The sequence below is a fragment of the Patiria miniata genome, unplaced genomic scaffold, assembly GCF_015706575.1.
Source record: "Patiria miniata isolate m_02_andy unplaced genomic scaffold, ASM1570657v1 HiC_scaffold_3, whole genome shotgun sequence".
NCBI lineage: Eukaryota > Metazoa > Echinodermata > Asteroidea > Valvatida > Asterinidae > Patiria > Patiria miniata.
In genome coordinates, this window is record NW_024037069.1 from 4,590,133 (window position 1) to 4,603,510 (window position 13,378).

The window sequence follows — 13,378 nt, forward strand, 5'->3', positions numbered from 1 at the left end:
TGTCCGATGTAGGAGTGGAAACGTGTTCTAGGGACCCTGAGGTATCTTCCTAGCAAGTTTCAAGAAATTTCATTTTTTGGCCAAAATTGAAAAAAAAAGGAAGGGGTTAGCCTTACTTTTTTTCGATTTTGGCCAAAAAACGAATTTTCTCCAAATTTCTCAGAAATGCTTAAGGATGCTTTTGGGGCATGATTTAATATTCAGACCGGCAAAATTCGCTAAATTTTGGCCAAAATTGTGACATTATTGGGTAAAATTTCATATACATGTATTTGACCTATTTTACCTCAAATGTGGACGCAATATTTCCTTTTTAAACGCCTATCTGTCCGATGTAGGAGTGGAAACGTGTTCTAGGGACCCTGAGTTATCTTCCAAGCAAGATTCAAGAAATTTCATTTTTTGGCCAAAATTGAAAAAAAAGGAAGGGGTTAGCCTTACTTTTTTTCGATTTTGGCCAAAAAATGAATTTTCTCCAAATTACTCAGAAATGTTTAAGGATGCTTTGGGGGCATGATTTAATATTCAGACCGGCAAAATTCGCTAAATTTTGGCCAAAATTGTGACATTATTGGGTAAAATTTCATATACATGTATTTGACCTATTTTACCTCAAATGTGGACGCAATATTTCCTTTTTAAAGGCCTATCTGTCCGATGTAGGAGTGGAAACGTGTTCTAGCGACCCTGAGGTATCTTCCAAGCAAGTTTCAAGAAATTTCATTTTTTAGCCAAAATTGAAAAAAAATGTTAGGGGTTAGCCTTACTTTTTTTCGATTTTGGCCAAAAAATGAATTTTCTCCAAATTACTCAGAAATGCTTAAGGATGCTTTGGGGGCATGATTTAATATTCAGACCGGCAAAATTCGCTAAATTTTGGCCAAAATTGTGACATTATTGGGTAAAATTTCATATACATGTATTTGACCTATTTTACCTCAAATTGTGGACGCAATATTTCCTTTTTAAAGGCCTATCTGTCCGATGTAGGAGTGGAAACGTGTTCTAGGGACCCTGAGGTATCTTCCTAGCAAATTTCAAGAAATTTCATTTTTTGGCCAAAATTGAAAAAAAATGTAAGGGGTTAGTTAGCCTTACATTTTTTCGATTTTGGCCAAAAAATGAATTTTCTTGAAATTTGCTAGGAAGATACCTCAGGGTCCCTAGAACACGTTTCCACTGCTACATCGGACAGATAGGCCTTTAAAAAGGAAATATTGCGTCCACAATTTGAGGTAAAATAGGTCAAATACATGTATATGAAATTTTACCCAATAATGTCACAATTTTGGCCAAAATTTAGCGAATTTTGCCGGTCTGAATATTAAATCATGCCCCCAAAGCATCATTAAGCATTTCTGAGTAATTTGGAGAAAATTCATTTTTTGGCCAAAATTGAAAAAAATGTAAGGGGTTAGCCTTACTTTTTTTTCGAATTTGGCCAAAAAATGAATTTTCCTCAAATTACTCAGCAATGCTTTAGGATGCTTTGGGGGCATGATTTAATATTCAGACCGGCAAAATTCGCTAAATGTTGGCCAAAATTGTGACATTATTGGGTAAAATTTCATATACATGTATTTGACCTATTTTACCTGAAATTTTGAACGCAATAATTCCTTTTTAAAGGCCTATCTGTCCGATGTAGGAGTGGAAACGTGTTCTAGGGACCCTGAGGTATCTTCCTAGCAAGTTTCAAGAAATTTCATTTTTTGGCCAAAATTGAAAAAAAATGTAAGGGGTTATCCTTACTTTTTTTTCGATTTTGGCCAAAAAATGAATTTTCTCCAAATTACTCCGAAATACTTAAGGATGCTTTGGGGGCACGATTTAATATTCAGACCGGCAAAATTCGCTAAATTTTGGCCAAAATTGTGACATTATTGGGTAAAATTTCATATACATGTATTTGACCTATTTTACCTCAAATTGTGGACGCAATATTTCCTTTTTAAAGGCCTATCTGTCCGATGTAGGAGTGGAAACGTGTTCTAGGGACCCTGAGGTATCTTCCTAGCAAATTTCAAGAAATTTCATTTTTTGGCCAAAATTGAAAAAAAATGTAAGGGGTTAGCCTTACATTTTTTCGATTTTGGCCAAAAAATGAATTTTCTTGAAATTTGCTAGGAAGATACCTCAGGGTCCCTAGAACACGTTTCCACTCCTAAATCGGACAGATAGGCCTTTAAAAAGGAAATATTGCGTCCACAATTTGAGGTAAAATAGGTCAAATACATGTATATGAAATTTTACCCAATAATGTCACAATTTTGGCCAAAATTTAGCGAATTTTGCCAAATTACTCAGAAATGCTTAAGGATGCTTTGGGGGCATGATTTAATATTCAGACCGGCAAAATTCGCTAAATTTTGGCCAAAATTGTGACATTATTGGGTAAAATTTCATATACATGTATTTGACCTATTTTACCTCAAATGTGGACGCAATAATTCCTTTTTAAAAGGCCTATCTGTCCGATGTAGGAGTGGAAACGTTTTCTAGGGACCCTGAGGTATCTTCCAAGCAAGTTTCAAGAAATTTCATTTTTTGGCCAAAATTGGAAAAAAATGTAAGGGGTTAGCCTTACTTTTTTTTCGATTTTGGCCAAAAAATGAGCTTTCTCCAAATTACTCAGAAATGCTTAAGGATGCTTTGGGGGCATGATTTAATATTCAGACCGGCAAAATTCGCTAAATTTTGGCCAAAATTGTGACATTATTGGGTAAAATTTCATATACATGTATTTGACCTATTTTACCTCAAATTGTGGACGCAATATTTCCTTTTTAAAGGCCGATCTGTCCGATGTAGGAGTGGAAACGTGTTCTAGGGACCCTGAGGTATCTTCCTAGCAAGTTTCAAGAAATTTCATTTTTTGGCCAAAATTAAAAAAAAAATGTAAGGGGTTAGCCTTACTTTTTTTCGATTTTGGCAAAAAAATGAATTTTCTCCAAATTACTCAGAAATGCTTAAGGATGCTTTGGGGGCATGATTTAATATTCAGACCGGCAAAATTCGCTAAATTTTGGCCAAAATTGTGACATTATTGGGTAAAATTTCATATACATGTATTTGACCTATTACACTCAGACACGAATACATGTACAATCAAAACATCATTAACCAATATATTGGATTTGCCGCAGCCTGAATGTGTTTATTAAATCTTCATGCCAAATCAAGCATGTTTTGTTTTCCGTTTTACCATACCGCACCACCAACATAAATAGACGGCCAGATACCAGTCTTTCATTGCTGAAATCCTTTGGGCAAACTGACTCTTACAAACCATTGGGTTGATCAGACCCACCGAACCTGGGGTACATAACCGGGCCCCCACTCCGGATCCACTTTAAACCGTACCTGGGGTAATAACGGTCCCCCACTCCGAAAACCACCTGTGGTATATCCACGCCCCTTCTAAATTGCTCCGTAATTGATAGGACACTTGTAGAAACTTTTAAAGTAATTGCCTTAATTGAAACACAAAGTTCGCTGGCATAAATAATTGGAATGCTTCGCGGTCGGAACCGACTTCGTGGAAGCAAACCCTAGCCGGCACAGGCTGGGTTATTGTTGTAAAGGTTTGGAATTAAACAATTATAAATCAATGTCAACACATTTCACTGGACAGGCTCAGCGACCCTGGAATATGGCTTGCCGAACACTGTCCCACGACCACAGTCGCGCTTTCCCACACTTTTTACGGAGTGAAAAAACCCTCAAGGTAAACCCACTCTTCCTGTTTGCCAAAATGAAGAGTCAAAATCCCGTTGGGAAAAACTCCGCAAAGAAGCGCCGAGAAACCGCTAAGTGGCAGCAAAAGTCTTCAGAGCACTTACATCCGAATACTTCGGATAATTAATACTTAAAGGCGGCGAAGGGGAGGAGGCGGGATAACGATGTTTCCACATTCAGTTACTGCAACGAAGTGGTCTTCTCCACGTGACAACAGCCCACACCTTGCCTCTGTCTAACCACGTTGCTGCTGGGCTAGCCAATCCGCTCATTAATGCATTATTCATGATCTCCAATAAATCATTAAACATAAAAACCATTCGAGCTGCGTGTAAGATATTTTATCGTTCAGTCGATAAAATTGATTACACTCAGACACGAATACATGTACAATCAAAACATCATTAACCAATATATTGGATTTGCCGCAGCCTGAATGTGTTTATTAAATCTTCATGCCAAATCAAGCATGTTTTGTTTTCCGTTTTACCATACCGCACCACCAACATAAATAGACGGCCAGATACCAGTCTTTCATTGCTAAAATCCTTTGGGCAAACTGACTCTTACAAACCATTGGGTTGATCAGACCCACCGAACCTGGGGTACATAACCGGGCCCCCACTCCGGATCCACTTTAAACCGTACCTGGGGTAATAACGGTCCCCCACTCCGAAAACCACCTGTGGTATATCCACGCCCCTTCTAAATTGCTCCGTAATTGATAGGACACTTGTAGAAACTTTTAAAGTAATTGCCTTAATTGAAACACAAAGTTCGCTGGCATAAATAATTGGAATGCTTCGCGGTCGGAACCGACTTCGTGGAAGCAAACCCTAGCCGGCACAGGCTGGGTTATTGTTGTAAAGGTTTGGAATTAAACAATTATAAATCAATGTCAACACATTTCACTGGACAGGCTCAGCGACCCTGGAATATGGCTTGCCGAACACTGTCCCACGACCACAGTCGGCGCCACCCGCGCACTAGGGCGCGGCCCAAGGGACGAAGGACAGCCACCCCAAAGCGAGCAGTCCAGGGAAATGAAATTGTAGTCATCTTTAATAATAAAAACTACGCAAAAGACCATTTATGCAAGACTGCAGGTTGTCCTTAAATAACCGAGTACCTTCCGGGGACAAATGAACTCCATCAAAGTGGAAAAGCTGAGAAGGACATGACTCAAACTGAGGATGATGTAAAATGTACGCATTCAGTCTGTAAGCCATAGCCCTGGCCCATTTATTCAATGTGAGTCGTTTTTTATTGATACTGGCATTGGACTGTGCGCCGTAATAAAAGAGCCTTGGTAGAATATCGGACCAAACCAGGCAGACAGATGGATAACCAGTCCTGAACTCTTCCATGAGTAACCTAATACGCTGGCGCATACAAAAAGTATCAATGGAAACAAGGTCATTAGTACCTAGGTGTATTATTACGACCGTAGGAGCCACGCCATGAGCCATAGCATCAAGGCGGCTTAACAGTGGGAGAAAATTGCCTATCCCTGCCCCACCTTTTCCCATCCAGTGTATTTGTGCCTCGCAATCCATGTTCGTCTGAGCTCTGCGAATAATAGAATCACCCACGATCCAAACTGTATCTGTACATAGTGATAAAATTAAAAAAGAAATTTTCGCGGCATGACCATGCAGTTACTCCAGGAAAATGACACAGCGGAATTGTTGTACAGGTATAGGTGTTGACCGCATCCAAACGCCAACGACCGATAATTTGGAACTGCAGTTAGGGGCCCTGAAAGTTGCGGTCGTAATGCAATAAACGTGTCCGTACGGGACAGATACAAGAAATCTGTAGTTGGGTCTGGAAATTATTTACTTTGGAATTAGCCCACAACGGATTGATAAGTTTCTATAGTAAAAGAGACTATATAGACCCAGTAATAAAAAATATACCATAAATTCACAATGACTCCAAACGTCTCTGGTAAAACATTGGTAGATCGGTGTGTAGGAAAATTTAGAAATAATTTCAATCCGACCGATACTTGTCGATAATTGGGCGATAAAAAGGCGATAATAATTGTCGGTTACTGACTGAGATGGAAAGCGGGAAGAGGCGTCATGGACAGTTCCGCACTCGGTGCGGCCTGTCGAAAACGATCCATCTGGAAACGTGATAGAGAGTCAGCAATAACATTGAATCGACCGGGAACATGGACCGCCTTGAAAGAAATATTATGGCATAGACACTGACAGACGAATGAACGGACTAGCTGCATAAGTTTGTCACATCGCGACGATTGCTTGTTAATGATATGAACTACAGCGCTGTTGTCAGTGCGGAATATGACTTTGCGATTTGCGAGAAATGACCCCCAGCAATAAACAGCTATGACCAAAGGATAGAATTCTAAGTATGCTATAGACAGAGGTGACTGACCTATCGATTCGGGCCATCTCCCTTGAAACCACTTCCCTTGGAAGTACGCCCCGTACCCTATACTACCGGCGGCATCTGTGTAAAGCTCAAGCGTGTCATTTGACTCCCAGCCATTAGTCAGAAACGGAGAAACCCCATTAAAATGGTCAAGGAAATAAAGCCACATCATGAGGTCCATTTTAGCCCCATGATTAAGGCGCACCTTGTGATGCGGCTGAGATAAACCCCGGGTTAAAGCGATGAGTCGCCGCAGAAATGCACGTCCCGGAGCGACCGCTTTACACACAAAGTTAAGGGAGCCTACCAGGGATTGTACTTCCACCAATGTTAGCTTAGATTGGCGCAGTGCCTTGGAAAGTTGTTGGCGAAGAGCCTGCACCTTTAACTCAGGAACTCTAACCTGCTGTTGGTGAGAGTCTAAATCTAAGCCTAGATAAGTAATTGTTTGCGATGGGCCCGCTGTTTTCTCTTCAGCAATTGGTACCCCCAAACGCGCACACACCACTTTAAAAGCTTGGAGTGAATCATGACATGCATTTAGAGAATGGCCAACAAAAAGAAAGTCGTCCAAATAGTGGGTTATTAGCGATGTGGTGGCCATCTGTTTGGTCATGAACTCAAGGAAAGTGCTAAATGTTTCGAACAGAGAGCAAGATATGGAACAGCCCATCGGTAAACATCTATCAAAGTAATACAACCCTTGAAACGTAAACCCAAGTAGTTCATAGTCAGATGGGGCTACTGGGAGTAAACGGAATGCAGACTTTATGTCCGATTTTGCCAGCCAGGCGTTGGGTCCTGCCTCCATGACTAATTCTACTGCCCTATCAAAAGTTGCATAATGTACGACACATTTGTCTTTGTGTATGTAATCATTGATAGATGTTCCTTCGGGATAGGATAAGTGGTGAATAAGTCGAAAGGAGTTGGGCTGTTGTTTAGGCACCAAGCCGATGGGGGAACACTGCAGATTGGGAAGTGGGGGTTTGTCAAAGGGACCCGCTACGCGACCTAAGCTAATTTCCTTATTGATCTTTTCAATGACTATTTTGGGCTGTTGTGAGGCGGAGGAAAGGCATTTCGCCTCACGCGACACACGGGGACCTTGGTAATGTAAAGTAAACCCCTCAGAAAATCCTACACGTAGTAATTCCGCCGCTCTAACATCGGGATAAACGGAAAGCCATTCGGTTAAAATGTCTAATTTAATTGGGGTTGGAAGAACGAAAATTGTCTCCAGCACGCGATTCTCTGGCTCTAGCCCCCTGCGAAACCGTCGGAGGGGGGTTCCTAGTACTAGCTACGCCAGCAGTTTTGTGCTGCGCAGAAGTCATCCCTGAAGAGGGCTGCCGTTTCGGCTCGAAAAAACCTACACGGCAAGTTAGCGCTCCATGGCCAAAACGGTTACAACTTGTGCACTTATGAGCGAATTTACAATTCGCCCAATGGCAACCCTTCGCCTGGTTAAAGGCGAAGCAGAAACCACTGCCTTTGGATGTACGATGCGCAAAAGTGGCACCAGAACTAGGTGGTGCAGATGGAGTGGAATTGGCGAGTACGGCAGCGGCTGCTACCGTAACCCACAACTCCATGTCAATGGCCCCCAGGAACGGCTCGGATTAGCTTCTTGTCGCAGACGAAACTGCTCGTCATACGCGCGCCATCCTAAGCCGCTAAATTGGGAGGCAGCCATCCTCACCGTCTCCGCGTACTTGAGCAATTCGCCTACCCGGAGAGGGTGACGCACCGCAAAAATGGCCGTAAAGGTGTGAAAGGCAGTGAGCCATTTGCCAATGGTATCGAGTTTCCTTTTAGGAGACTCGGGCTTGCAAACTATAGCCCCATTTTCAAGCGCTAACTTTAAGGTTTTATCACTTGGTTGCACCAGAGAAGTCGCGGCCGGATCATGAAAAAGTAAGGAAAGATCTATGTACTTCCCACTCCAAATTTTCTCTTTAACCCCAGTGGGTACTTGAAACCCTAACGGAGCCTCGCCCTGGCCTGAAAAGACCGGGTCGGGCCTATACAAATTCTGCTCAAGTGCTGGCATGGCTGGGGCCGGTACCGGCCGAAAATCGCCAAGCTGGGAGACGGAACTGTCAACCCGTGCAAAATTACTACAACTATTAATATTACCACTACTATCTAGTGAGCCAATCGTGGCTGGCTCGCAAAAAGAAGCGTGATTAATGTTCATTGCAGGCAAAGATGACACGCCAGACTCACCCCGCCTTGCTTGTTGGCTCTCAGATCCACTCGGTCCTGGTGCAGGTTCGATCGGCAGCTCCGGTTGTCCTAACGCCGGGTGCTGACTTCTGACCACCGGCGTCGGCACATCGTCAATCCGAACACGACGTGCCCTCACCCCAGACTGCGTGGCCCGTGTACGGGGTCTCCCGCGCTGCCTCCTGCCAATGCCGGCATCCATCCTGTTCGCAGCTGGAGTTGCTGGAGTTGATGACCGGGTGGATTTAGGCATTCTTGGAAGTTACTCAATGAGATCCAACGTCAACCAGACAACGAAACTACTTTAAGAAATTCGAAGACAACTTATTTTACCTCAAATGTGGACGCAATATTTCCTTTTTAAAGGCCTATCTGTCCGATGTAGGAGTGGAAACGTGTTCTAGGGACCCTGAGGTATCTTCCTAGCAAATTTCAAGAAATTTCATTTTTTGGCCAAAATTGAAAAAAAATGTAAGGGGTTAGCCTTACATTTTATCGATTTTGGCCAAAAAATGAATTTTCTTGAAATTTGCTAGGAAGATACCTCAGGGTCCCTAGAACACGTTTCCACTCCTACATCGGACAGATAGGCCTTTAAAAAGGAAATATTGCGTCCACAATTTGAGGTAAAATAGGTCAAATACATGTATATGAAATTTTACCCAATAATGTCACAATTTTGGCCAAAATTTAGCGAATTTTGCCAAATTACTCAGAAATGCTTAAGGATGCTTTGGGGGCATGATTTAATATTCAGACCGGCAAAATTCGCTAAATTTTGGCCAAAATTGTGACATTATTGGGTAAAATTTCATATACATGTATTTGACCTATTTTACCTCAAATGTGGACGCAATAATTCCTTTTTTAAAGGCCTATCTGTCCGATGTAGGAGTGGAAACGTGTTCTAGGGACCCTGAGGTATCTTCCAAGCAAGTTTCAAGAAATTTCATTTTTTGGCCAAAATTGGAAAAAAATGTAAGGGGTTAGCCTTACTTTTTTTTCGATTTTGGCCAAAAAATGAGCTTTCTCCAAATTACTCAGAAATGCTTAAGGATGCTTTGGGGGCATGATTTAATATTCAGACCGGCAAAATTCGCTAAATTTTGGCCAAAATTGTGACATTATTGGGTAAAATTTCATATACATGTATTTGACCTATTTTACCTCAAATTGTGGACGCAATATTTCCTTTTTAAAGGCCGATCTGTCCGATGTAGGAGTGGAAACGTGTTCTAGGGACCCTGAGGTATCTTCCTAGCAAGTTTCAAGAAATTTCATTTTTTGGCCAAAATTTAAAAAAAAATGTAAGGGGTTAGCCTTACTTTTTTTCGATTTTGGCAAAAAAATGAATTTTCTCCAAATTACTCAGAAATGCTTAAGGATGCTTTGGGGGCATGATTTAATATTCAGACCGGCAAAATTCGCTAAATTTTGGCCAAAATTGTGACATTATTGGGTAAAATTTCATATACATGTATTTGACCTATTTTACCTCAAATGTGGACGCAATATTTCCTTTTTAAAGGCCTATCTGTCCGATGTAGGAGTGGAAACGTGTTCTAGGGACCCTGAGGTATCTTCCTAGCAAGTTTCAAGAAATTTCATTTTTTGGCCAAAATTGAAAAAAATGTAAGGGGTTAGCCTTACTTTTTTTTTCGATTTTGGCCAAAAAATGAATTTTCCTCAAATTACTCAGCAATGCTTTAGGATGCTTTGGGGGGATGATTTAATATTCAGACCGGCAAAATTCGCTAAATGTTGGCCAAAATTGTGACATTATTGGGTAAAATTTCATATACATGTATTTGACCTATTTTACCTCAAATTGTGGACGCAATATTTCCTTTTTAAAGGCCGATCTGTCCGATGTAGGAGTGGAAACGTGTTCTAGGGACCCTGAGGTATCTTCCTAGCAAGTTCAAGAAATTTCATTTTTTGGCCAAAATTGAAAGAAAATGTAAGGGGTTAGCCTTACTTTTTTTCGATTTTGGCAAAAAAATGAATTTTCTCCAAATTACTCAGAAATGCTTAAGGATGCTTTGGGGGCATGATTTAATATTCAGACCGGCAAAATTCGCTAAATTTTGGCCAAAATTGTGACATTATTGGGTAAAATTTCATATACATGTATTTGACCTATTTTACCTCAAATGTGGACGCAATATTTCCTTTTTAAAGGCCTATCTGTCCGATGTAGGAGTGGAAACGTGTTCTAGGGACCCTGAGGTATCTTCCTAGCAAGTTTCAAGAAATTTCATTTTTTGGCCAAAATTGAAATAAAATGTAAGGGGTTAGCCTTACTTTTTTTTCGATTTTGGCCAAGAAATGAATTTTCTCCAAATTACTCAGAAATTCTTAAGGATGCTTTGGGGGCATGATTTAATATTCAGACCGGCAAAATTCGCTAAATTTTGGCCAAAATTGTGACATTATTAGGTAAAATTTCATATACATGTATTTGACCTATTTTACCTCAAATGTGGACGCAATATTTCCTTTTTAAAGGCCTATCTGTCCGATGTAGGAGTGGAAACGTGTTCTAGGGACCCTGAGGTATCTTCCAAGCAAGTTTCAAGAAATGTCATTTTCTGGCCAAAATTGAAAAAAAATGTAAGGGGTTAGCCTTACTTTTTTTTCGATTTTGGCCAAAAAATGAATTTTCTCCAAATTACTCAGAAATGCCTAAGGATGCTTTGGGGGCATGATTTAATATTCAGACCGGCAAAATTCGCTAAATTTTGGCCAAAATTGTGACATTATTGGGTAAAATTTCATATACATGTATTTGACCTATTTTACCTCAAATGTGGACGCAATATTTCCATTTTAAAGGCCTATCTGTCCGATGTAGGAGTGGAAACGTACTCTAGGGACCCTGAGGTATCTTCCTAGCAAGTTTCAAGAAATTTCATTTTTTGGCCAAAATTGAAAAAAAAATGTAAGGGGATAGCCTTACTTTTTTTTCGATTTTGGCCAAGAAATGAATTTTCTCCAAATTACTCAGAAATCCTTAAGGATGCTTTGGGGAGATGATTTAATATTCAGTCCGGCAAAATTCGCTAAATTTTGGCCAAAATTGTGACATTATTGGGTAAAATTTTATATACATGTATTTGACCTATTTTACCTCAAATGTGGACGCAATATTTCCTTTTTAAAGGCCTATCTGTCCGATGTAGGAGTGGAAACGTGTTCTAGGGACCCTGAGGTATCTTCCTAGCAAGTTTCAAGAAATTTCATTTTTTGGCCAAAATTGAAATAAAATGTAAGGGGTTAGCCTTACTTTTTTTTTCGATTTTGGCCAAGAAATGAATTTTCTCCAAATTACTCAGAAATTCTTAAGGATGCTTTGGGGGCATGATTTAATATTCAGACCGGCAAAATTCGCTAAATTTTGGCCAAAATTGTGACATTATTGGGTAAAATTTCATATACATGTATTTGACCTATTTTACCTCAAATGTGGACGCAATATTTCCTTTTTAAAGGCCTATCTGTCCAATGTAGGAGTGGAAACGTGTTCTAGGGACCCTGAGGTATCTTCCAAGCAAGTTTCAAGAAATTTCATTTTCTGGCCAAAATTGAAAAAAAATGTAAGGGGATAGCCTTACTTTTTTTTTCGATTTTGGCCAAGAAATGAATTTTCTCCAAATTACTCAGAAATGCTTATGGATGCTTTGGGGGCATGATTTAATATTCATACCGGCAAAATTCGCTAAATTTTGGCCAAAATTGTGACATTATTGGGTAAAATTTCATATACATGTATTTGACCTATTTTACCTCAAATGTGGACGCAATATTTCCTTTTTAAAGGCCTATCTGTCCGATGTAGGAGTGGAAACGTGTTCTAGGGACCCTGAGGTATCTTCCAAGCAAGTTTCAAGAAATTTCATTTTCTGGCCAAAATTGAAAAAAAATGTAAGGGGTTAGCCTTACTTTTTTTTCGATTTTGGCCAAAAAATGAATTTTCTCCAAATTACTCAGAAATGCTTATGGATGCTTTGGGGGCATGATTTAATATTCAGACCGGCAAAATTCGCTAAATTTTGGCCAAAATTGTGACATTATTGGGTAAAATTTCATATACATGTATTTGACCTATTTTACCTCAAATGTGGACGCAATATTTCCTTTTTAAAGGCCTATCTGTCCGATGTAGGAGTGGAAACGTGTTCTAGGGACCCTGAGGTATCTTCCAAGCAAGTTTCAAGAAATTTCATTTTCTGGCCAAAATTGAAAAAAAATGTAAGGGGTTAGCCTTACTTTTTTTTCGATTTTGGCCAAAAAATGAATTTTCTCCAAATTACTCAGAAATGCTTATGGATGCTTTGGGGGCATGATTTAATATTCAGACCGGCAAAATTCGCTAAATTTTGGCCAAAATTGTGACATTATTGGGTAAAATTTCATATACATGTATTTGACCTATTTTACCTCAAATGTGGACGCAATATTTCCTTTTTAAAGGCCTATCTGTCCGATGTAGGAGTGGAAACGTACTCTAGGGACCCTGAGGTATCTTCCTAGCAAGTTTCAAGAAATTTCATTTTTTTGGCCAAAATTGAAAAAAATTGTAAGGGGATAGCCTTACCTTTTTTTTCGATTTTGGCCAAGAAATGAATTTTTTTCCAAATTACTCAGAAATCCTTAAGGATGCTTTGGGGGCATGATTTAATATTCAGACCGGCAAAATTCGCCTAATTTTGGCCAAAATTGTGACATTATTGGGTAAAATTTTATATACATATATTTGACCTATTTTACCTCAAATGTGGACGCAATATTTCCTTTTTAAAGGCCTATCTGTGCGATGTAGGAGTGGAAACGTGTTCTAGGGACCCTGAGGTATCTTCCTAGCAAGTTTCAAGAAATTTCATTTTTTGGCCAAAATTGAAAAAAAATGTAAGGGGTTAGCCTTACTTTTTTTTCGATTTTGGCCAAGAAATGAATTTTCTCCAAATTACTCAGAAATGCTTAAGGATGCTTTGGGTGCATGATTTAA

At 39.9% G+C, this 13,378-nt stretch overlaps 1 protein-coding gene across 1 annotated transcript; it reads right to left on the bottom strand.

Moving 5' to 3' along the window:
- Positions 1-4,697: 4,697 nt before the first annotated feature.
- LOC119737025 lies at positions 4,698-8,687 on the bottom strand. The gene is made up of 2 exons (XM_038211090.1): positions 8,371-8,687; positions 4,698-5,344 (listed from the first exon to the last, which is right to left on the bottom strand). The coding sequence occupies exons 1-2, from the start codon at positions 8,621-8,623 to the stop codon at positions 4,800-4,802; spliced, it is 798 nt and encodes a 265-aa protein (XP_038067018.1). The 5' UTR covers positions 8,624-8,687; the 3' UTR covers positions 4,698-4,799.
- Between the last annotated feature and the right edge of the window lie 4,691 nt (positions 8,688-13,378).